Source organism: Capsicum annuum, chromosome 4 (genome assembly GCF_002878395.1).
Source record: "Capsicum annuum cultivar UCD-10X-F1 chromosome 4, UCD10Xv1.1, whole genome shotgun sequence".
NCBI lineage: Eukaryota > Viridiplantae > Streptophyta > Magnoliopsida > Solanales > Solanaceae > Capsicum > Capsicum annuum.
Genome location: NC_061114.1, coordinates 10,018,108 through 10,042,815, shown reverse-complemented (window position 1 = coordinate 10,042,815; position 24,708 = coordinate 10,018,108). Strand labels below are relative to the sequence as shown.

General features: G+C 34.3%; 2 protein-coding genes and 1 long non-coding RNA gene across 6 annotated transcripts; 2 read left to right on the top strand and 1 right to left on the bottom strand.

Moving 5' to 3' along the window:
- Positions 1 to 402: 402 nt before the first annotated feature.
- LOC107868306 (calcium-dependent protein kinase 21) lies at positions 403 to 13,169 on the top strand. 2 transcript variants are annotated; one of them, XM_047410692.1, is made up of 9 exons: positions 403 to 689; positions 1,288 to 2,125; positions 4,037 to 4,180; positions 4,269 to 4,421; positions 6,539 to 6,651; positions 11,200 to 11,367; positions 11,448 to 11,575; positions 12,546 to 12,645; positions 12,721 to 13,169. In XM_047410692.1, the coding sequence occupies exons 2-9, from the start codon at positions 1,342 to 1,344 to the stop codon at positions 12,796 to 12,798; spliced, it is 1,668 nt and encodes a 555-aa protein (XP_047266648.1). In that variant the 5' UTR covers positions 403 to 689; positions 1,288 to 1,341; the 3' UTR covers positions 12,799 to 13,169. The 2 variants fall into 2 exon arrangements, with proteins under 2 accessions (XP_047266648.1, XP_047266649.1); XM_047410693.1 differs by having other exon boundaries at positions 475 to 979.
- Positions 13,170 to 14,574: 1,405 nt separating this feature from the next.
- LOC107868307 (putative disease resistance protein RGA4) lies at positions 14,575 to 20,209 on the bottom strand. Of its 3 annotated transcripts, none has more exons than XM_016714963.2 (3): positions 20,073 to 20,209; positions 15,527 to 18,983; positions 14,575 to 15,150 (listed from the first exon to the last, which is right to left on the bottom strand). In XM_016714963.2, exon 2 carries the CDS (start codon positions 18,976 to 18,978, stop codon positions 15,592 to 15,594), a length of 3,387 nt encoding a protein of 1,128 aa, XP_016570449.2. In that variant the 5' UTR covers positions 18,979 to 18,983; positions 20,073 to 20,209; the 3' UTR covers positions 14,575 to 15,150; positions 15,527 to 15,591. The 3 variants fall into 3 exon arrangements, with proteins under 3 accessions (XP_016570449.2, XP_016570452.2, XP_016570451.2); XM_016714966.2 differs by having other exon boundaries at positions 19,803 to 20,083; XM_016714965.2 differs by lacking the exon at positions 20,073 to 20,209 and adding an exon at positions 19,572 to 19,796.
- A 1,226-nt stretch (positions 20,210 to 21,435) lies between these two features.
- LOC107869837 lies at positions 21,436 to 24,690 on the top strand. The gene is made up of 2 exons (XR_007054405.1): positions 21,436 to 21,682; positions 23,670 to 24,690. It is a non-coding gene; the product is annotated as an uncharacterized LOC107869837 (long non-coding RNA).
- Positions 24,691 to 24,708: the final 18 nt, after the last annotated feature.

Below are 24,708 nucleotides of genomic sequence, written 5' to 3'. Positions count from 1 at the left end.
GACTATAAATATCCACACTAATACTTTATAATATCCATCCATATAGGATATTGCAATGGACCATAACAGTAAACCAATCATCTCGTATTGGTTTGACTTGTGGGAGTTAAATGGATAAGTATTTTTTTTTTTTGATTTCCCAAGGTATTCCCACAGCTGGCAGCTGTGAGACTAATCCTCTATTCTTTCGGTCAGCGCACTAAGCGGTAGAAAACTGACCAAAGAGTTTGCTTTATTCGCCAGAGGTGGAAATCGAACCCAACTTCTTGCTTAAGGAGTGAGGTGCTGAACCACCACACCAACAGTTAAATGGATAAGTATGAATTACAAAACCTACCTACAAAGCTTTTTTTATTGTATAAATAACATAAATAACAACATTTTTGTAAGTAATTACACTTTACATTCAACTGAAGTCTTTCACCACTTGTGAGTTTACTCGTTTTGATTAGTCATTGACAGCTTAAGGAAGACAAATATATTGCTTAAAGAAAAGACCCTAAATTACCTTTAAATTGCCTACCTTTTCCCCCAAGAAATTTGTGTGTTTTTCTTTTTAGCTGCTAGTAGGGAAAAAGCTGGCAAATAAAGAAAGTGGACTAATGAAGTTGTTCCCATGAGAGCTTAATGAAGTCAATGGACAAACAATTCAATTCTTTGGCATTTTCTCATCTGTGACTATCTTCTAGGTATACTAATTAAGCTTCACCACTCAAATATTTGTTCATGTTATTCACACTGTTCTCCTATTTTATTCCTTCCAACAAAGTTGCAATCTTTTTTTACTCTGTTAAAAAAAACCCTAAGTTCTTGATTTCTTGTAATTTATTGAGGTATTGAAGTACCCAAAGTTGCAATCTTGATTTGTTGTTGCTTGTTGAGGAATTGAAGTACCCAAAGTTGCAATCTTGATTTATTGTTACTTGTTGAGGAATTTAAGTCCCAAAGTTGCAATCTTGATTTGTTATCACTTGTTGAGGTATTGAAAGTTCAATCTTGTTAAAGGTTTAAGTCTTGATTTATTGTTATTTGTTGAGGAATTGAAGTACCCAAAGTGGCAATCTTGAATTGTTGTTACTTGTTGAGGTATTGAAGCACCCAAAATCCAATCTTGATAAAGTTGCAATCTTTTACTTAAAACCAAGTTGTTGATTTCTAGTAATTTAATCCAATCTTGTCAAAGTTGAAATCTTGATTTGTTGTAACTTTTTGAGGAATTGAAGTACCCAAAGTTCAGTATTGTTGAAGTTACAATCTTTTACTCAAACCCCAAGTTCTTGATTGTAGTTTGTTGAGGAGTTGAAGTACGAAAAATTCGAGCTTGTTGAACAAACTGTAGAAATGGGTGGTTGTTTTAGCAAGAAATATACCCAACAAGATGCTAATCGGTATGGAGCAGGACGAAGAAGCGGTAATCAAGAATATCAAAAATCACCACAACCCCGCTCAGAAAGGTCATATCAGCCACAGCCACAGCCAACATATCAGCCACAACCGCCGCCTGAAAGGCCATACCAACAGCAGTCACAGACGAAGCCACAGCAACAGGCACATCCTGTTCCTGTTACTGTGCCGCCTCCTGCACAGCCCCAAGACCAAATTCAAGGACCCCATTTGACAGACATATTGGGAAAGCCTTTTGAGGATATTAGAAAGCTCTATACACTTGGGAAAGAATTGGGTAGGGGTCAGTTTGGAGTGACTTACCATTGTATTGAGAATTCTACCGGGAACGCTTATGCTTGCAAGTCTATACTTAAGAGGAAGCTTGTAAGTAAGAATGATAGGGAGGATATGAAGAGGGAAATTCAGATTATGCAGCATTTGAGTGGGCAGCCAAACATTGTGGAATTCAAGGGTGCTTACGAAGATAGGCATTCAGTGCATCTTGTGATGGAACTTTGTGCTGGAGGAGAGCTGTTTGACAGGATAATCGCCCGCGGATATTTCTCGGAGAAGGATGCTGCTGAGATTATTAGACAGATTGTAAATGTTGTTAACATTTGCCATTTCATGGGTGTTATGCATAGGGATCTCAAGCCAGAGAATTTCTTACTGTCTAGTAAGGATGAAAATGCTATGCTGAAAGCAACTGATTTTGGACTTTCCGTCTTCATTGAAGAAGGTCAGCTTCTTGGTCCCTGAGATTAATTACATTACAGCTGAGTTTCTAAGAATAAATCGTTATGTTGTCAATATTATGTTACTCCCTCTGTTTCAATTTATTTGTCTGGTTTGACTTGACACAAAGTTTAAGAAAGTAAAGAAAACTTTTGAATCTTGCGGTCCTAAACTAAAGATATGTGGAACGTACCAAAATACCCTTTCATCATGGGTTCTTGAACATGCCATGTGGAAAGCTAGAATTAAAGAGTTTCCAAAAAGGAAAGAGCCATTCTTTTTTAAATGGACTAAAAAGGATAGTAAGACAAACAAATTGAATCGGGGGGAGTAATTCTTAAATACTTACATGACTTTTTCTTGCTTGGATGTTTCTGTCAACGCATGACGACAAATACATTTTAACGCTAAGACGCATTAGTGGTATCTATCTGACAAATTTTCAAAAAGGAGATTTGGTAGGGGTAAATGTAAGATAAACGAATTTTTGTAGAAGATGTATTCTGGTGTTAGCTAGAATAAGAATTGCTTCAATCCTACCAATCAAGAAAGCAATCAATGATTACCATAACAACAAGATGACAAGAAATATTGATTTTAGACTTGCAGGATCAAGTGGCAATTGACAGGTCTCATAGCTACTAAGATTTCGAAAGATCTAGCTGACCTGTATTTCTATGTTCAGTGCTGCAGTTTGCCGTCGTGACTCTTATAACCTACGAGGATATCTTGTACTTCACTTCAATCATGACCCAATCTAGTTCCCTACTATGTTGCTTCGACTCTTCAAAAACGTCAACGGGCGCATGTCGGATTCGCCAAAGCTAGTGTTTTTTTTGGAGAATCCGACACGGGTGCGGCATTAACCAGTGTAGAGTTCGCGCAACTTAGGTTCCCTACACCAGAACCTCATCTTGCAACTACTTCTACCATTTTTGGGTAGTGAAGGTCATTGAGTGAGACTTTTTAACCGAGAGTGTGAATCACTGTTGAATCATCTTATTCTTCCTGATCAACCCCTTTCCAGTTAAAGCAATGTGTTTATTACGAGATTTGCCCGAAGTGTTAGCATAAGCACTTGTTCAATTTAGTCATTTACCGGTGAAATGAGTTTGTCAGGGTGCAGCTAAGGGACTTGTTCAGTAAATATCTCAAGAATTCTCTTCTTCCTTTCTAGAGTACTTTGGAATAGTCGTGTTTGCACAAGCTGGCCCGAATACCACCATCATCAAAGAACTCTCCCCTCCTTGTTTTGATAACAGCACCAGCTCACGGTTTTTGTTACTTCCCCATTAACTGGATTTGGAAGAATATACTGATACTCGAGCTAATTACTCATTGTTTCCTACAACGACTTAATATAACGTCTAGTCCGATTTAATGGAATTCAGATTAGGACTTGATGGCTGCACGTAAAGGATATTTTTCTCCAAGATAGCATATTGTCAAGCTAACAAATTCCACTTGGATCTTTGTAGAATAGCCTAGACGAGTGGCATCCGAAAAAATTGTAAATGATGCATAAGTATGAAGTTATAAAATTACTCATTAAATTTGTAAAACAAGCGTTGGTGGATCCATCTCAACTTACAGTCTTACACTAGAGGACCTTCTCATTTTACTTTGGTTTTGGCTATTTCTTATTAGTTTTTTCATCTTTTTTAAGTGTTAGGTATACTTAACAGCACATCCCCTTGTCTTGTGATCCGAGTTTCTTTGGGTGAACTACTTAAACCGGTATCCCATTCAATATGACAATCTTTTTATCTACGCTTTTATTTCATGGGCTGTCTTGCCGCTATTTGAGTTCCAACATGGATCATTTCCATGGTTGACTTTAATTATCTTTTGTTTCATTCACTTGTCTGTTTATAATCTGCAATAGATGAGCTTATGTTTCATTTATAAATGTCAGGGAAGGTGTACCGTGATATAGTTGGTAGTGCATATTATGTTGCCCCTGAAGTATTGCGGCGCAGTTATGGGAAGGAAGCAGATGTGTGGAGTGCAGGTGTTATTTTGTATATTCTACTCAGTGGTGTACCTCCATTTTGGGCTGGTAAGGATGGCGATACAAGTTCATTAAGATGGTTTACTTTGTGTTACTTGTTGTATTCTGTTAACATCTTTCCCCGAATCCTTCGTAGAAACTGAAAAGGGAATATTTAATGCCATACTAAAAGGAGAAATTGACTTCCAAAGTGATCCATGGCCGTCCATATCACATAGTGTCAAGGACCTTATTCGGAAAATGCTAACGCAGGAACCAAAGAAGAGAATTACTTCTGCCCAAGTTCTTGGTATTTCTCTCTTCTCCCTTTGTGTAATCAAAAGTTACAGCAGCGTGTCATGTCTTCTTGCTCTGCATACACATATCTGGTTATATGCAATAAGGTGTAGTCATGTTTAGCTTTTGTATGCATTTAGTATAGCTTCCAAGTATATGCTACATTGCTCTTTCACGGCTTTGCCTAAAACAGGCCTTAATGAAACCATTGGCTTGGTTTCGGCAGATCCAAATACATTATCGTTTTCCCATAGTGTATAGCTTGTGTCTTTCTGCCACTTTGGATGAATTATGGATCTTTACTTCACTAACAAACACTGTGTTTTGGTGATGGCAATTGTCCTGGAGAATGACCTGATTAATGAATTATGTCGCACATTGAATTAATAAGATGACTGAAAAGGATGAGAGTTTTGGGCTTGGAAGATTCTTACCAAAGTGAAAGACAGGTTTTATAGAACAATGATGTGACCAGTAATGTTATATGAGAGTGAATGTTACGCCTCTAATACGAAATATGTCCACAACATGAGCGTTTTCTGAAATCTGGATGTTAAGATAGATGTGCGTTCATATGATTTTGGACAAATTAAAAATGATCACATTCTACTTTAGGATACAAGTAGCTTGCAGCTAGTGGAAAAGTCGTCTGAGATCATCTGTCCATGTCATTCATAGTCATCCACATGCATTGGTGTATAGATTTATCAGTATAATGCTTAAGACACTAAAAGATGATGGGGTAAGACTAAAATCAAATGAAGGGAAATTATGAGTAGTTATCTAGAAAATCTATGATATTTCAGAGTCGATCTGAATTTAGCTAAGAACAGAATACAAATAGAAGTAAAGATCCATATAGGCGACTAGGTGTATCTTTTTGTTGCATCTAGGGTTGGTGTTTTACACTTACATTAGGTTTGGTGTTTTATAGGAGCTTTTCTAATAGTTAGAGATTTCGTATGCCAATTGTAACATTCCAACTTAGGATAAGGAGTCCCACGTTGGCAAAATACAGGAGGAATGCTAGGTATATAAGTAAGTAAGCCTTACTCACTAGTGACGCGTTTTAAAGTCGTGCGGGCTTGGGCCTAGAGTGGACAATATCATTAGTGGATTAGGCCGTTGCAGGGGTCTCTCGGGCCTTGATGGTTCGGGATGCCCGTCACGGCCCCGGGTCGTGACACCAATGCAGAGATAAATTGTGATTCAGAGAACCTCTAGTTTTAGAGAGTTCCCAATTTGCCTTGAAAGATAATTTTTTTTGTTAAGAAAAGTCGAGTTGGAATGAACTGAGACCAAATATAGTGGAATGATCATAGATGATTCATATAGCCAACCCAACTTTGTTGTGATTGATATTTAGCAACCCAAATAACTCTATTGAAAAGTTACTCCTCCCAAAATATCTGTATAGGTTTGTATCTATGCCTGTAAGTTGCTTGTTCGTGGTGTTCCGGTGTTGTCTTCGATTTCGAATAGCGAGTTTATAGTATTACCTTGGGGGGGCCTTGTTTTCATTATTATCTAGCGGTGTGTTATCCCATTTTTGTTGTGTGCTTTTCTGTTTGTTTGTTGGTTATACTGTTATCTGTCTTGAGCCGCGGATCTATCGGAAACCGCCTCTCTACTTCATGGTGGTGGTATGGACTGCGTACGCTTTACCCTCTCGAGACCCCACTTTGTGGGAATACACTAGGTATGTTGTTGTTGTTGTTGTATCAACAAAAACTAACCCCATGCATTTTCGACAAGACATCTGTTACCTAAATTCGCACAGACCTGCTCTCTTTGCCACGATGCGACTTTATTTAAATCATCATACCAATTTAAAGGATTATACAAGATTTCTTATACTATTACTTTGCTCCACAAGTAGTGTTCCACTCAATACCTATACTTTCTTGTTTATGTGGTTCTGTGACCATCTTGAGAGAGAATCTTTAAGAAGGATTACAAAGCTTATGAGCATAATGGTGGCCTGTTGTTGGTCAATATTGATTATCTTAAAGAATGATAACAAAGCAAAAGGCGTTGCTTTCTTGCATCTTGTGTTTAATACTCCATATGCTGGATTTGCATTCTGCTTGCTCGTGTAATACTTAGCATTCATCGTGCTTGTTTCTACAGAACATCCATGGCTTCGACTTGGAGAAGCATCAGACAAGCCAATAGACAGTGCAGTCTTGTCCAGAATGAAGCAGTTCAGAGCAATGAACAAGCTCAAAAAACTTGCATTGAAGGTAGAATTTTATTACAGTTAACCATTTTCTCGAGACTGCTATTATTCAGAATCGTTAACTATCATTACTGGTTCTTCCCATACCCAAAGGGAGGTGGCATATGCATTATATAGAATATATAAATAAATTTTTTTAATAAAAGAATTGCATCCGGAATCTAGCATGAGTTCAACATATGTTATTTTAATATGTATTTAAATAATTTAAGTTATTAACTATTGTAGTTTATAATATTTTTTATGTAATTTTCAAATTAATATACGTTACTTTTCTTGTCCAGATTTTTTTGGCATTGATAGTCAATTATATTTTAAAAATAATTTAAGTTTTTAGTTATTATGATTTATAATACTTTTCTTCTATCTCAATTTCAATGACACTAATATAATTTCAAGAGTCGACCAAATATTTTATATCTTTAAAATTTTTAAGTTGTTAATTATTGTGATTTCTAGTATTTTTCATGTAATTTTTTTGAAATTTATAACATATTAAATTATTTTTAGATATTTTAAATTGTTAACTATTTACGTAATTTTTGAATAATATATGCTACTCTCCTTGTCCGGAGTGTTGTGTCGACGATAGTCAATTAGATTTTTTAAATAATTTAAATTTTTTATCATTGTGATTTATAATATTTTTTATATTTCAACTTATGTGGCACAATGCTTAAATGACCATAATAATTAATTGGGAAAAGGCTCAAATATATCACTGAACTATCAGAAATGACTCATTTATGCCCTCCGTTAAAAGTTAGGCTCATTCATGTCATCGCCGTTACAAAATTGGCTCATCCATGCCATTACTTTTAACAGCCGGTTTTTAGAAAACAGTTTTGTCACATGGCAACATATTAGAGGTCCACGTCATTTTAAATAAAAAAAATTTAATTTTTTTTTTTGATGCATTAAAAAGAATCCACCCAACTTTTTAATCCATTAAAAAATAGTTAGATGTATGCTTTTAAAATTTGAGATTATTTGTATATTGCCCCATATCAATAGTTTTTTTTCCTTTTCTCACTTTCACGTGTGACTCTGTTCACAATACGGATCAATAATATGATCATCTCCCTTTGAACTAAGTTTTACTTGATTAATTACTGTTACTGAGTTAATTTTGACATTATTTGTGTATCGCCTCATATCATCCGAGTATTTATAGTTACTAAGCTCATCGACTTTTTTTTTTTGGTTGTATGCGGCTTAAAATTGTGGTCAAATATAGTAAATTGATCCATAGACAAGCAAAGACAATAAGACAATACGTCTCATGCCGTCACTCTGTCATCCTCATACCCATCCTGCAAAAATTTCAGTACAGTAGTGTTGATATCAATTATTGTGCTAATTAATTACCATTAAATACTTTTAATATTGTATGATATTATTCGCTTTGAACCAAATTGACATTTTTTTTCAAGAGACCTTAAATATCCGACATTTTATAAATAATTTCATTTCTTTTTTACTTTTCACGTGGGACATTGTTCTCTGCTCCCTTTCATCTTTTTTAATATGTCGTTTAATGTTTTGACACAATCATATATTAAGATAATTATTTGACAATCAACATTAATCATTGGAGGTAGAATATTTGTCTAAATTACAATCATGTTTTTCTTAAATTACAATTTGATTTAATGATATAGTTACATAAAAATTGGTGAGACGTCATAGTTTTATATCCGTATATTATTAATTTTAAGTGATCCAATCCTAATTAGAAATTGAATAAAAACAATATATAAGCCATGCATGCAAGTTACAACTCACAAGTATTATGTATGTACAGTCTTTATCATTTCATCATATACTTAATTCAATGAATTGATTAATTCCAAAATTTTATTTTTCTTTTCTCTTTAATGAAATAAAATATTTAAAAAGAAAGAATAAAATGAAGAAGACATGGAATTTGTATAATATAGTCTAAGGCCAGTTGACATATATAAAAATAAAAGTAAATCCAATATATTTTTGATAAGTTAGATAACATGGTTTGTGTGGGAGTATAAAATAAATTAATGTATATATATATATATATATATATACATACATACATACATACATAAATAAATAAATGATTGACAAAAGATATATGAATAAACTTTTTATTTCTTGAACTTATTACAACTTAAGAAAAAATCTTTAATCAGATTCTCCTTATACTTACATACACTATTTATTACCTTTCCCAAACGGGAGAGGTGTTATTCACTCACTCATTAAAGAAGATTCCTAACAATTTTCTAAGAAATAACATATTTCAGAGAAAGTGTAATCTATCTTCTACTGATTTCTCTCTCTCCTTTTATAGATACAAGGAGGGGTAGATTTACAATATCTATTTGTTCAAGGGACATCCTTATATATATATATATATATATATATATATATATGTTTATTGATTTCTTCATATATATTTTTATGTCATTTTAAAATCTTTTAATAAAAATTTTGACTCTATTATTAACCTAATCGTCATAAATCAAACTAATTTTTAATGGATCAAAAAGTTGGGTGAATTCTTTTTAATGGATAAAAAAAAAATGACGTGGACTTCTAATATGCTGTCACGTGGCAAAACTATTTTCTAAAAATCGTCTGTTAAAAGTAATGTCATGGATGGGCCAGTTTTGTTACGGCAATGGCATGAATGAGTTCAACTTTTAACGGATGACATAAGTGAGCCATTTCTGATAGTTTAGTGGCATATTTGAGTCTTTTCCCTAATTAATTAGAGGTGATATGGTAAAATGTAATTATTATTATTTATTATTTTTATTATGTGTATGTGTTGATTCAAGAGGAATTTGGAAACATTTAGAAATGTGTTGAATGTTACAAATGTTAATAATCCATTTGGTGCTTCTTGATTTCTCTACATTTATCTCTTGTGTGTTTTTACTCTTTTGCCCTTTGAATATATGTAGTAATTTTTATTTTTTAAAAAAATATCATGAAAATTTTTATTCATAGTTTATATATATATCTAGTAAAATCATGGATTCAATATTATTAATTTTTCAATACATAAGTGACTTATAATAATTAATTATAGGTAATACATTAAAATCACGATTGAAGTAGCAGAAATCAGTTAATTTTTTTTAAAAAATTTGTTCATTATTGTTATTTACAGTACTTTTTATTTCATTTTAAAGTAATATATGTTGCTTTATATCTTCTTCTGTCCCGTCCCAATTTATGTGGCACTAATATAATTTTGATAATCAAATATTTTATGTTGACATATCATTTTGTTATTCTTATTTTTCTAATACATAAATGACTTATAATAAGGAGTGATATAGTAAAATCATCGTTCGAAAGACGAAAATTTAATTTAAAATATTAAGAGTTAATTTCGCATTTTATGTCTATTTATTTTTCATTAAATATTATTTATTTTCATAATACCTAGATGACTCATAATAATTAATTAAGAGCGATTGATTATGTTATTACTATAAAAATTAATATAATTTTATCATATCCAATAGTAATCTTCGATAATTCACCGAAATAGTATATTAATTAAATACGGGATGCTATATTTGCATATGCAAGATATGATATTATTAAACATTATTGGATAGTGCATTATATTTATCTTTTACAATAATAAAATTTTACTATATATTTTTCTTTATTTCTTTTTAACTTGATACATATTGACCCAACAGAAATTCTAAGAAAATATTCATTAGAAATTTATTTTATTAAATTAAATTTATTAATTTTGTACTTTAAAAATTTAAAGTTAAGTTTAAATATTAGTATTTCTGTATAAGAAAAAAATAATTTTAAAATTTAAATTTACTAAAATAAACAAATTAATTTTCTATATAAAAGTCAATTAAAATAATAAAATTGATTTACTTTAAATATTTAGTTGCAATTAATCAAGATAATTTTTTATTTTGTCATGATTTATGGTGCACCAATAAAATTTTGAGAGTTGAATATAACTTTTATCTATTTTTAAAAAAGTATTTTAACTTGTTAATTATTGTGATTTATAATAATTTTTACGTAATTATCAAAGAATATATTTACTCCTTGTGTCCCAATTTATGTGGCTTCGATACAATTTTGAGAATCAACTAAAATTTTTATAGATCTTTTAAATATTTTAAGTTATTAATTATTATGATTTGCAGTACTTTTTCTTTTATCTCAATTTATGTGGCATTGCTAAAATAATGAGATGCTAAAATAATGAGAGTCAATAAAATTTCTATATGCCTTTTAAATATTTTAAGTTATTAATTATTGTGATTCGTGGTAACAAATTAGTTTTGAACATGATAGCCAATTAAATAAATAATTTTTTTTTTTACTTCCCAATATGTAGGTTATAGTTAATTAATATAAATTAATAGAATATATTAAATATTTAAACCATTATGATGAAACAATGAAATTATTATATATTGGGTTAATTGGAAGTAATTGGGTTTTTTGGTAATTGCAAGACGTTTCTATATAATAGAAAAATGTAGCTCTTGTGATTATGTTGCATTTGTAATTTCCCCAGGTCATCGCGGAGAATTTATCTGAAGAAGAAATCAAGGGTCTGAAAGCTATGTTTGACAACATTGATACCGACAATAGCGGCACAATCACTTATGAAGAGTTGAAGTCGGGATTAGCTCGACTTGGATCAAAGCTAACAGAGACTGAAGTCAAGCAACTCATGGAAGCTGTAAGAATGATGCCTCTGACTCGATTTAATTTTTTGTTTTAAGTTTCAGCTTCTTATCTGTATATGATTCGACATTTCAGGCTGATGTGGATGGAAACGGAACAATCGACTACATTGAGTTTATTACCGCAACAATGCATAGACATCGGCTTGAAAGGGATGAACATCTCTTTAAAGCTTTTCAGCATTTTGACAAGGACAACAGTGGGTAAGTTCATGATCATGACGACTATTTTTCTTACTTTCTAAATGAAATTTTGACTACTCAATCTTGGTAACATTCCACTTGCCAATGCGGATAGATAAAGGTGTACTCCCCGTTTTTCAATTTGTTCGTCTTACTTTTCTTTTTAGCCCGTTTATAAAAGCATGTCTCATTCCTTTTCTTTTTGGCGACTCTTTAATTTCAACTTTACACATGACATGTTTAGGACTACACGATTAAATCCCTTCTTTATACTCGTCTATCCCTCGATCAACTAGATGGGCCTAGGATAAGGTATTAAAAAACCGTCGATATGCAGGGTGTGATTAAATGACATTTTCATCCATTTTACATATCTTGAATTTAATGGGGTAGAGGTAGGCCTAAGAAGTAATGGGGCAAGGTGATTAGGCAGGACATGGCTCTACTTCAGCTCACCGAGGATATGACCCTTGACAGGACAATGTGGAGGTCGAGAATTAGGATAATAGGTTAGTAGGTAGTCGAGTGCTTTGCTTTCCCATTCTTGGAGTATGAGTTGTAGTCTTGTCTTTTCGTGTTCTTAGAATTTTTATTTATATTGGTTGTTTCCCTAGCCTTGATTATTGTATTTTCTTGTCGTTCGTACTGCTTGTCGCTGTTGTCTTCTTTTTCATCTGTTTGGAGCCAACGGTATATTGGAAACATACCCCCCTCCCTTTTAAGGAAGAGGTACGGTTAGTGTACACACTACCCTCCCCAGACCCCATTCGTGTGGGATTAGCTGGTTATGATGTTGTTGTTGTAAGATTCAAAAGTTCTTTTTACTTTCTTAAACTCTCTGTCAAATCAAATCTAGACAAACAAATTGGAACGGAGAGTATAAAATCTGTATAAAATCTTAAAACATTTCATACATTCTTCAGTCGTACATATTCACTTCCTTTTTTTCTGGTAAGTAACACGTTCACTTTTACTTGTCGATGTTGTTCAGCTTCATCACGATGGACGAATTGGAACACGCTATGAAGGAATATGGTATGGGTGATGAGTCCACCATCAAGGAAATAATCGCGGAGGTGGACACTGACAATGTAAGTGACCGGAACATTCTGGCGTTGTAACTCTAAATATGGATAATTTCATACCGACTCTTCCAACTTGAACAGGACGGTAGGATCAATTACGAGGAGTTCTGTGCTATGATGAGAAGTGGAACAACACAACCACAACAAAAGCTTTTCTAGTTCATTGAAGAACATACTCTTAACGCTCACCAGTCAGCACGATGCAGATCACTTCAGAAAATTGAGATGAACGCACTTGGTATTTCTTCGATCTTTCATCTTAGGAAAGCACTGGAGTACAAGAGTCGTGTAGGTTGAGTTCTCGCGGAGAATGTGTGTATAGCTAGCTAACGGTTTATACTTCAAGGTTCCTGTAACGATTGTCGCGTTGACCTGTCTATAGTACAATAAGAAATCTGAAACCAACTTTTCGCTCGAAAAAGATGTTATTTTCATCTTGATGCTACTGAAGTAGACTTACGTCTATGGGAGGCATTAGATGTTTTTTCATGTCTAGCAAGTTATAATTTGAGGTTGGATATTTGATCGCATAAGCTGACTCGGACACCACTGTTATATTGGGAAAAGGGAGAAGTTAATATGATGAAGTCATACGGAAGTTCGTTGCACCGAGGGTGTCTTATCTTCTTTTTCGTTCCACTGGAACTGTCAGTGTACAAAATATTTTGCACTATCATATAAACTTGACCTGGTGTCTATCTTCTTTTTCGTTGCACTGTCAGTGTACAAAATATTTTACACTATCAGATAAACTTGACCTGCTATTGCAGGTTACCCAATTTTTCTACATAAAAATTGAAGGAAAATAATTGGGTAACTTGCAATAGCAGGTCGAGTTTACTTGATAGTGTAGAATATTTTGTACACTTACAGTGCACAAAACTTAAATTCTGAAAAATGTTTTTAATAATTATAAGTGCTTTTTGAAAATGTACTTTTCAAAGGTAGCAGTTTGTGTTTGATTAATTAATTTAAAAATACTTTTATTAATATTACAACAAGGAATTGTGCTGATGTACTAATTGTCCAACATTGAAAAAATAGAGAAATGCTAATGTGTTTATAGGCTAAATGAGTTCTTTCACCTATCAGACTAGTCTTTTGGGTTGGGTTTTTCCGTTTGATTTATAACATTGATGCTTTCATTGAGAGTCTCACAAGTTGGGTCGTGTCTCGGAATGCTGGCCTAGATCTAAGAGGGGTATCAGCCTCGACCAACGAGGATCGGTCCACGTGTGGAGCCACGACTCTGAGTGGTGGCCTGGATCTAAGAGGGGTTGCTAGTCGTGGCCAATGAGGCCGTTGGTTCACCAACGGAGACAATTGTTATGTACCAATAATTGTACATTGAAAAAATAGAGAAATGCTAATGAGTTTATAGGTTAAATGGGTTCTCTTGCCTATTAGATTAGTCTTTTGGTTTGGGCCCTCCCGTTTGGTTTATAACATGTTATGTAATGCTATTACACCGGTGTGTAGACGGGTAACGGCAGTAAGTCGAGCCTCGTGCCATCACTTTTACCATTTATATGCTCGTCAAACTATTGGCTTTGGTATTCATTGTTGGACTAAAACAACTTAAAGATACTTTTCGACGCACAATATGACATTCTCCTTTAAGTCGATTTTTTACGATTTTTCTCGAAAGGTCATCCAATTAAGGTTATTCAACGTCCAATCAAATCTATTCTAAAGATCGTTGAAAGGCTCAATTTCAGCTCTATTACTAAGAGCACTAGTTTGAAAGGCTCGTTCGAATTGATCCACTATGAAATTAACAATTATACACCTTTGCAAGTAACTTTTATTTTTTTTTTTCAGTTTACCAATATAAAAACTTTATTTGCACGTTTCACTCTTTTGCCTTCAGTTTACTTAATACTTTTTAATCAGATCGTATCAGAAAGTTAATTATGTATCTCGACAGATCCAAAATTGAAAAAAGTGTATCGGGTAGCAAATTATGTATCTTTACAAGGAACAAATGTATCTGCGTTTGATGTATTTGTATCTCGATAGACCCAAAATCGAAAAAAAAAATGTAACGGAAGCTAATTATGCAAAGGAAAAATACATTTTCGTCGAATGTATCGGGAGCTAATGAATCTGTTGTAAGACCAAAACTTCAGAGAAAGCTACAAGTATACATTCTGAACCTTCAGGTTCTGCAGCTCCTGCACCATTTGAAATAATGGGCTACGCCTTGTCTCGAGGTCAGGCGACTATATACCGTCATCTGTAGCACCAGTAGATACGTGAAAGCCTGTAAAATGGCTAACACCGCGTCCAATATTCACTACCATAACCAATGTTCATATCTTGTTTTTCCAATGTATCCACCAAATACAGTCATGCCTTTTGTATATTGGGATCAACCTAATGTGTTCGCGCCAGTTCATTATCGCTCTTCTTATAGATGTATCGCACCTGGAAGTTGCATTTCGGTACAGCCATATTCTTCTTATTACAGTCCAATGTGTCGTGATCCTTTGATTTCTGAAACTTTAGGCACTGAGAAGCAAAATGGAGCATCAAATGAGGCTATAAGGAAGTTCACTAGTAGTTCAACCAGTACAGATTCAAGAGACAAGTAAACAGGATTTCTGGATTTCTACTTGTAAAAGGGAAGCCCGGTGCACTAAAGCGCCCGTTATGCAAGGGGGCCGGGGAAGGTTCAGCCTGCAACGGTCCATTGTACGCAGTCTTACCCTGCATTTCTGCAAGAGGCTGTTTCCACAGCTTGAATCCGTGACCTCCTAGTCACATGGCAACAACTTTACCCAAGAGCAGAACAGTTGAAAGTCATATGATATAGACTTGACATTAGACAGGTTATTGTGATTATGATCAGTTGAGTCTTAACAAAAAGACGCAAAGCTAAACATACCTGTAATATACATAAATATTACGCGACACTTTAGGAATGGTGATATTATTTAGCGATGATGCCTTTTACAAGTGAAATCGCCTTAGACCAATGAAACTCTCTGGTGACGACAAGTTGATACCAAAAAATTCACAATTTTGACTGATTTTCACTTTTGGAATGTGTGCAATCTTGTACCAATCTTCTCCTTGTACCGGCTTGCAACGCTTATCCAATATGGCACATCCCAAGATGTTCAAAGACTGGAGGTTCATTCTCTCTATACAATCTGGCAGTGAGGCAAGATTATCACACTGTACGATGTTCAGTTCCTTGAGAGACATAAGTTCTCCTAACCACTCAGGCAATAAAGTCAAACGTGGGAATCTACCCACAGAAAGAGATTGCAGATTGTGGGCATGCCGCAAAGCCTCAGGCAATTGCCAAAAACCAAACTCCTCAGGGTGAATAGCAGTGTCTTCCTTCATGTGGAACATTGGAAGGCCATCAAGATGAACACAATGAAGGGAATTCAGGTGTTTAATCTCATGTGGAAAAGAAACCAACTCAGGACACCCAAGAATTGCCAGTTCCTCCAAGGAAGCTAGGCACCGGTTGATTGACAATTTACAGACTGAGGTGAGGCCTTGCAACTGCTGCTCTGGTAGAGATTTTACTTGGTTGCAGTAAGCAATACACATGGACTTCAACGCAGTGAGGCTTTCCAGGCTGTTTGGCAGTACTTCCAGCTTCGAGAAATTCACAATCGACAATGTTTCAAGATCGGTGAGGTTTGTTAGCACCTCTTCAGGGAAAGAAGTTAGTTCCTTGTTGTTAGAAATTGCTAGGCTGGTGAGGCCGCAAAGATTAGAGATAGAGGCTAGAGTCATGTTCGAGCATTTGATATTTCTCAAATTTCTGACTGATAAAAGGCGCGGAAATTTCAGCAAAGGGCAGTCTTCAATCCACATCTCGTGAAGACTAGGAAATTTTTCTTCTCCTTCTTTGATTGAAACTCCTTTTAAATTCGGGAGGTTGCACATCTCAAGTGATACCAAGGATGGGAACTTTCTTAATTGGGATACTCCGCTTTCAACGTCACTGTCAATGTACTCAATATGAAGTCCCCTCAGCGAAAGAGATTTCAAACGAGGAAGCTGAGCTAGTGGAGGGAGATGCAGGCAGTATTTACAATCATGAAGATAAAGGGTGACGATAGTTCTCAAAACTGAATCCTTCATCCAACTCGCCAAGCGTGTACTTCTGCAACCGGATACCTTCAAATGCTTAAGGTCGGAATGAGGTTCTAGTGCTTCGAGCACCTGCAGATCAACATCCTTTGATGACACACACTCAGTGGAGCGATTCCAGTACAACGCTAAACTTTGGAGGTTTTGCTTTGAACATAGAGCTTCTTTCGCGTCCATATGATTTTCAACTCTCTCAAGGTGTTCAATAACTAATTCTCCCCGGAGATTCAAGTCTCGCAATTCACTAAGCTTGGAACATCTTCTTTTCCCTATGACAAACTTGTTTAAAGTCTTGAGGTGTGTCAATTGTCCTATATTAGGAGGTATGTGACTCAATGGACAACCTTTTAGCCGAAGATGTCGAAGATTCCTTAGATATCTCAGATGTTTCGGTAAAACACGAAGTGAGCAACAATCCTCTACACTCAGCATCTGCAGGTTCTGAAGAGAACATATACTCCGAGGAAGACTGTCAATACATGTACTGAAAAGGTCCAAATACCTTAAATGTATCAGATTTCCGATTGTAGATGGCAATTCCTTTAACTGAACGGAGCAAAAAATCAACACCCTTAAAGAACGATACACTGTGATTGTTGAAGGGTTGTAAGGCATAGTACATTTTGGAAAAGCAAGAAATGACTTATCTTCTGCATGTATTGTTGCATGACGAATTCTGCTTGCCGATATCTTTTCCCCTCCTTCGAGTATTGTTGCATGAATTCCATCAGCCATTATAGATCGGGCCATGTCAAGAACAAGATCGTGTATCTTAAACAACATCCTCCCATCGGAATTTTGCTGCACTTCTTGGAACAATGATCTCCAGTATAACTCATTCCATACTTCATTACCCCTATCCTCAGGTTCCAAGTTTCCCTCCGATGATATAAATCCGTTGGCCATCCAGAAATAAATCAGCTCTTCTTTGTCAATTTTCGAGCCTTTCTCAAATATCGCACAATAAGCAAAACAGCATCTCAGATCTTGAGGAAGGTGAAAATAGCTCAACTTTAGAGCAGGCAAGATTGAACTTTCGTCCTGTGGCAAATTCCATATATCGCTATCTCTGACAAACGACCATTCTTTTTCATCGCTCTTAAAGCGCAAAAGACTTCCTAGAGCTTTAGCAGCCAAAGGCACACCACAACATCTTCTTACAATCTCTTTTCCAATATCCACAAGATTCGGGCTTTCTTTTCTGTCGAGGCCAAATGCACGTTGCTTGAACAACAACCAACAGTCATACTCCGACAAGCAGGATAAACAGTATGGCTTTACCGTTCCCATAATTGAAGCAACTTTTTCTAAGCGCGTAGTGGTGATAACTGAAGTACCGGTAGAACCAAATGTTAATAAGGCTTTAAGTTTATCCCACTTCTCTTGATCTTCATTCCAAACATCATCCAAAATGAGTAAATATCGTTTCCCCCTTAACAACGTTATGAGTTGACTTTGTAAAGAAGCTAACTCAGAAACACTTATATCTTTCCCAACTATGGCTTCTACGATTGCTCTTATCAACCTCTTCTCGTCAAAATTATGTGACACACAAACCCAAATTTTCAGATCGAAATGTTCATGTACCCACACATCATTGTAAATTAGCTGAGCAACAGTCGTCTTTCCAAGACCCCCCATTCCAACTATAGGGAGAACCAAAAGCTCTTGAGTATCATCCACATGCTTCGTTAAGATTTCAATGATCTTCCTACTGTCATCGTCCCTTCCATAGACCTCTGCCGGAGTTAAAACAAAGCCAGTTTCACGTACTTCTTCTGTTGTGGATAATCGTTTCTTTGAAGTCACTTCAGAAAAATGGAACTTAATACGTTCCTCAGCGATTCCATCTAGTTTCTTGATGGCATTTTTAACCTTTTTCCCTATCTGATGACGAAAGAAGACATTCTCCAAAGAAAAACCAGATGGCATCGAAATGCATCCAATTCTTCGCGCTCTTTCCTTCAACCCGATGGCTTTCACTGCACATTCATCCAAGACATCGTCAACTTCATAAGTAGCACTGTTTAGCTTCTGCAACCAGTTTCTTATCGCCTTTTCGCTCAGTTGTTCCTGGTCTGCATCTTGAAGGACAGCCTTGATCGTCGATAGTGAGCTTGAAAGCTTTCTTAATTCTTCATCGATGCCATAAAGCAAGCCTAGCTCCTTTTGGATAAAAGAGCTAAGGTTTTGTAACAAAACTTCAATGAAAGCTTCGGCCATGTTGCCTTGACAATCAAACCAAGGAAATATATCAGTTTAAATATCAGCTGGACAGTTTTCAGAGTTGTTCAATCAAGCCTATGTTGCTCGGACTTTTCAAAAATACCTCCACGTGCGTATCGGATCCTCCAAAATAGAGCATTTTAGGACTATCCAACACGGGTGCGGCATCAGTTTTGAAGAGTCCAAGCAACATAGTATTAAACTATTTTCTAGCATCAGTTTGCATAGAAAACTATTTTTTTTTTTCGACAACCATGGTGTTCGGGCCAGCTTTCGTGCACCAAATACCTGCTACTTGTTTTGGGTTGACTATTAGGATCAAGCGCAGCCCTCGAAACTTGGGGATATATAACAAGCCAACCCCTCGACCCTTCTCCACTTAAATGTCAGGCTTAGTTCTAATGATGCACGACTCGAACCTCTAACCACAGTGATAGGTCCATCAACTTTTGCCAGTTTTTAAAACAAAAGAGAACCTCAAAGATTTAGTACAAGTAAGGGCGCTCGGTATTATCTTACCAATCCTAATAAGTTAATAAGTTCAATTTCGATATTAACAAAGGAAATTTTGACAGGCAGCTTGTACGTACCTCGATTAATCTACCACACAGTCTACTATGACTCACAAGCATAAGTACTTGATGAGCTCACAACACACTACTTTAAGATATTAACACAAGAAATTTTGACAGGCAGCTAGCTCGTACCTCGATTACACCACACAGTCTACTATGACTCACAAGCATAAGTACTTGATGAGCTCACAACACAGCATGTTAAGATATTAACACAACAAATTTTGACAGGCAGCTTGCACGTACCTCGATTAATCTACCACACAGTCTACTATGACTCGCAAGCATAAGTACTTGATGAGCTCACAACACACTACTTTAAGACAGACAGCTTGCACGTACCACGATTAATATACCAGACAGTCTACTATGACTCACAAGTACAGTACTTGATGACCTCACAGCACAGTACTTTAAGATATTAGCATAATTTAATAAGTAAATCAAAGATAGTACCACTTCAAATTTTGGTAAACTCAAAACTAAAATTTCAATAATTAATTACCAGAAAATTACCTATTTATTTTGGAATTGAAGTTATCAAAGTGAAGGATAACTTTCAACAAATACCACTAGAAAAAGGGACTCCTTATTTCAAAGGTCAAGTAAACATTGTATTATTATATGATATTTTTAGAGGATTTGGAGTATGGTTTGATTGGTCAATTTTGGACTTAAATTACTCCAATGATCATTTAACTATTAAAAAATATCTAACAAATGTTTTTTTTTCTTTTTACTATTGTAATCGATTATACTTTTTATCTAAATTTAAATTTATAAATTATAAAAAAAATTCTTTGTAATAATTTAAAATGATAAAAATACCCGTTAATGCATTCTTTGTGGCAAGAAGCACACTCCAACACGCGTGTGCTTCTGGCCACTTACTAATGCCATCAGGTCATGGTGGGACTGTTTCATTCTTAATCAAAGATCTCGAGTTTGTATTCAGGGTATGAAAAAAATTCTGTTGAGTTTGCATTTCCAGAATGAAACTTACAATGTGCAATCTGAATTAATCGAGATTCTAATTAAAACGCCAAACATCGGATAAAAAATTAAAAAATAAATAGTATCTAAAATCACCCTGCACATTTCAATATGCATCATACAACTAATGTAATTTATCATGATTAAGTAATTTAATGAAGTAAAATACATGTTAATTATGGTTAAGTAAAATAAACTCTGCATTCATACACATGACATGTATATCATGTATATTTTGACTTGATGTAAACACTGAATATAGATAAATTTTTTTCATATTTTACATATTCCATGCTAATTTTTTTTTTTATCTTTATCTTTTTTACCTCACTGTATCTGGTCCTATTTATCCACCAAGTACATCCAAATTAATCTTCAAATAAATAATTTGATACATAAAGCATTTCACGTTTACATACGAGTCAAACAAAATCCGCCTCAAAAACCGTGTGATGCAAATATCAGTTATTGATACTACGATTAAATTCATAACCTATAAGATTTTCTATCGACATACATAAAATAAAATATTTTTTATTTAAATAAATATTCATAGCATGAATTCAAATTAATCGAAACTTTAGTTTAAATACCTAATAAAAATCAAATAAATACTCATCAAGATAACTCATATAACTTTTTTTTTCTTCTTACATTGTACTTTTATCTTTTGCCAAAATAGAAAAATTTCCACTTAAATAAATTTCTGTATATAATAAAGTATTTCACTAAAATTGGAAAAAAAAAAATTAACTTTTACTGAGACTTCCCATGGGCCCTTAATTTCACTATATTTTTTTTTTCAACTTTATATAATCTGTGGGCTGCTTTTAGACTTTTATGTACCTAAAAATTCCCCTTTTTTCTTTCAGTTATAATACCTTTTTTGGATATATATATGGGGAATTGAGAACACATATAGTGTGAACTAAATTTTTCAAGAAAAAAATCAGCAATTTTTTTTAGCCTTTTTCTGGTTCAATTTCCAATAAAAAGTCTATTTATTCATTAGGTAATCGAGTATTATCCAGTTTCTTTATAAGTATGTTATTATTATTACTCTTCTAATATCAGAAATAACATTTTCATCATCATATCATACTCCTCAAGCCTTACTTGTAGGATTATATGAGGTATGTTCTCGTTGTTCTACTTTGCTATTACCTTATTCTTCGATTTGAGTATAAATAATAATTTTTTTGAGTCTGTTATCGTGTTATTTATTTTTTGCTACTTGTTGTTTATAAGCTTTATTTGGACTGATGACTTATCGTAAATAATTTTTCTGTCTTCATAAAATCATAAAGTAGGACTAAGATTGCATACATGCCATTCTAGTTAGACCTTACTTACGGAATTACATTGAATATGTTATTGTTTTTATTAATTATCTTTCTTTATTTCCCCCCTTTTTCCCTTATGATATAAGAATTTGAAATCTATGTATCTACTTTGGAATTTTGTAAAATCCACAGTAAAATAGTTTCTGGGATTTTAGTGGAAAATATTATTCAATTCAGTGAACCTTTTTCTGAAAAAGATATTTACCTATAATTATTTGGGAAAATTCGCTAGCTGGTTCTATTGGTATTTAAAAGAGGGATTAAAGTTATATACATCATCAGGGTTAAAAAAAAAAATTATATTATTGGTGCAGCTCAACTTGTTATATCAGGTTAGTTGCTAGTAACATTTTTATATAAGGTTGTCAATTCATATATATGTTATATGTAGTGGCTTATTAGTAATTATCTTATAAATGACCTGATTGATGATTGGCATATTATTCGAATTTTCTAAAAATATTACTGCAGTCGTGTTTGATTCTCAAAAATTTAATGATTTTGAAGGATTAACACACATTGGTTGCTAAGTTATTCGGATTCTTTAAAATATTATTGTACTCGTATCGGATCCTCAAAAGATTTAATACTTTTGAAGGATTTGACTCACACTCTGCAGCGTTATATGGAAAATGTTAAATGCTTGAATGATTCTTAAGTTCTATGTATTGTCGGTGTAAAAATATTTGCACAATCAGACTATGTTGCTCGAGTTCTTCAAAAATATTATCACAACCGTGTTTGATTTTACAAAATACACTATCTTTATAGAATTCAATGTGGAAAAGCCAAACATATTTTTAAGAGTCTTAAGTAAATAATCTGATTGTGTAAATATTTTCTACACATGCAATAATAATAAAACTTTAAGACTCATTCAAAAAACTAATCTTTTTCATACTCATTCTTGAAGTTATAACTCAAATGGTCACTCAACTTTGATCTTTACTCAAAAAATCACTGAACTTTCACATTTTTACTCAGAAAATCACTGAACTTTCACATTTTTACTCAGAAAGTCACTCAACTTTTACATTTTTACTCAGTTAGTGACTTTCTGAGTAAAGATCAAAGTTGAGTGACTTTCTGGGATAAAAATCCAAAGTTGAGTCACTTTCTGGGATAAAAGTTCAAAGTTGAGTGACCATTTGAGTTATTAACTCCTCATTCTTGATATTTTGTGAGATTAATTAACTCATGATGATAGTTATTTAAAAAAAAATAGAGCAGTCTTGGTCTATCGGTGGGTCGTCCTATGAGTAACTCTAGCAAACAAAGAAGAAAAGAGATGGAATTCAAGCCAGCAAAGGAATGAGTCTAGTACCCTTTGAATTATGACCAAACTTGTTACGACACACTCTAACTTCATAAGGGTCCTATTACCTCTGAACTCAATTTTAGAGTATTTCTGTCACCCTTTTTAGATGATGTGACATCTTTTTAGCTGACATGACACCTTTGATTGTGGGCTTCATTTTTATGTAATAAAGGTATCATGTCAGCACAAAAGGATGACAAAAATGCGTTAAAATTGAGTTTGGGGGTAATGAAACCCTAAGTTGCTCGGACTCTTCAAAAATGTCTACGAGTGCGTGTCGGATGCGGTAACATTTTTGGAGAATCCGAGCAACTTAGATAGGACCCATATGAATTTAAAGTATGTCGTAGCAAATTTGGCTATAGTTCGAAGCATACTGGATGTTTATCTCAAAAAATATATTTATTTTTTCTCTCCTTGTGGCAACATCATGATTCATCATACTATTCGTGAGTGCAGGTTCGGTGAGTCATGCCATGTCGGATGAGCAAGATATAAGAAAGATCAATACAAAATGCATAGGAATTAATACAATGGAACTAAATGGGGATTTTCAAGAACAAGACATATGGAGTACTACTCATCATGTTGTAAAGAAGAAATTAACCACCACTACTCCAAAGTTGATCATCCCAAGAGGTAAAAGTACTACTAGTATTAGCAACCACAATGTGTCCAAATTGCCAAAACAATCATCAGCACCTGTTAAGATACCTGATTGGTCCAAGATTTACAACAAGAAATCATCAAGATTGTTGAAGAATAATGGTTGTTATTATGGAAGTGTTGATGACAATGTTGTTGAGGAAGATGGAGATAGTGATGATGGAATGGTACCACCACATGAATATATAGATAGAAGGGTTGCTAGGATTCAAGTTGCTTCTTCATCTATGTGTGAAGGTGTTGGAAGGACACTTAAGGGAAGAGATCTTAGTAAAGTGAGGAATTCCATCTTAACCAAGACTGGGTTTTTGGAATAAAATCACATCAACAACAACATGGGGTTGGGGGTTGGGGCAATTGTAAATTGTCATTTTTAGTATTATGGTCTTTTTTATTAGCGAACGAGCTATGGTAAAGTTGCCTCTATATGTTACAGACTTACAGGTTCGATCCATGATATCCGTTATTGATGTTTGCAATTGGGGTGGGGGGGGGAGAGGTTTCAATTGTAAATTGTCATTTTTAGTATTATGGTCTTTTTTATTAGCGAACGAGCTATGGTAAAGTTGTCTCTATAGGTTACAAACTTACAGGTTCGAGCCATGATATCCGTTATTAATGTTTGCATCGGGGGGTGGAGTGGGGTGGGGGGGTTGCAATTGTAAATTGTCATTTTTAGTGTTATGGTCTTTTTTATTAGCGAACGAGCTATGGTAAAATTGTCTCTATAGGCTACAGACTTACAGGTTAGAGCCATGATATCTGTTTTTAATGTTTGCATGGGGATTGTGCAATTGTAAATTGTGATTTTTAGTATTATGGTTTTTTTTAT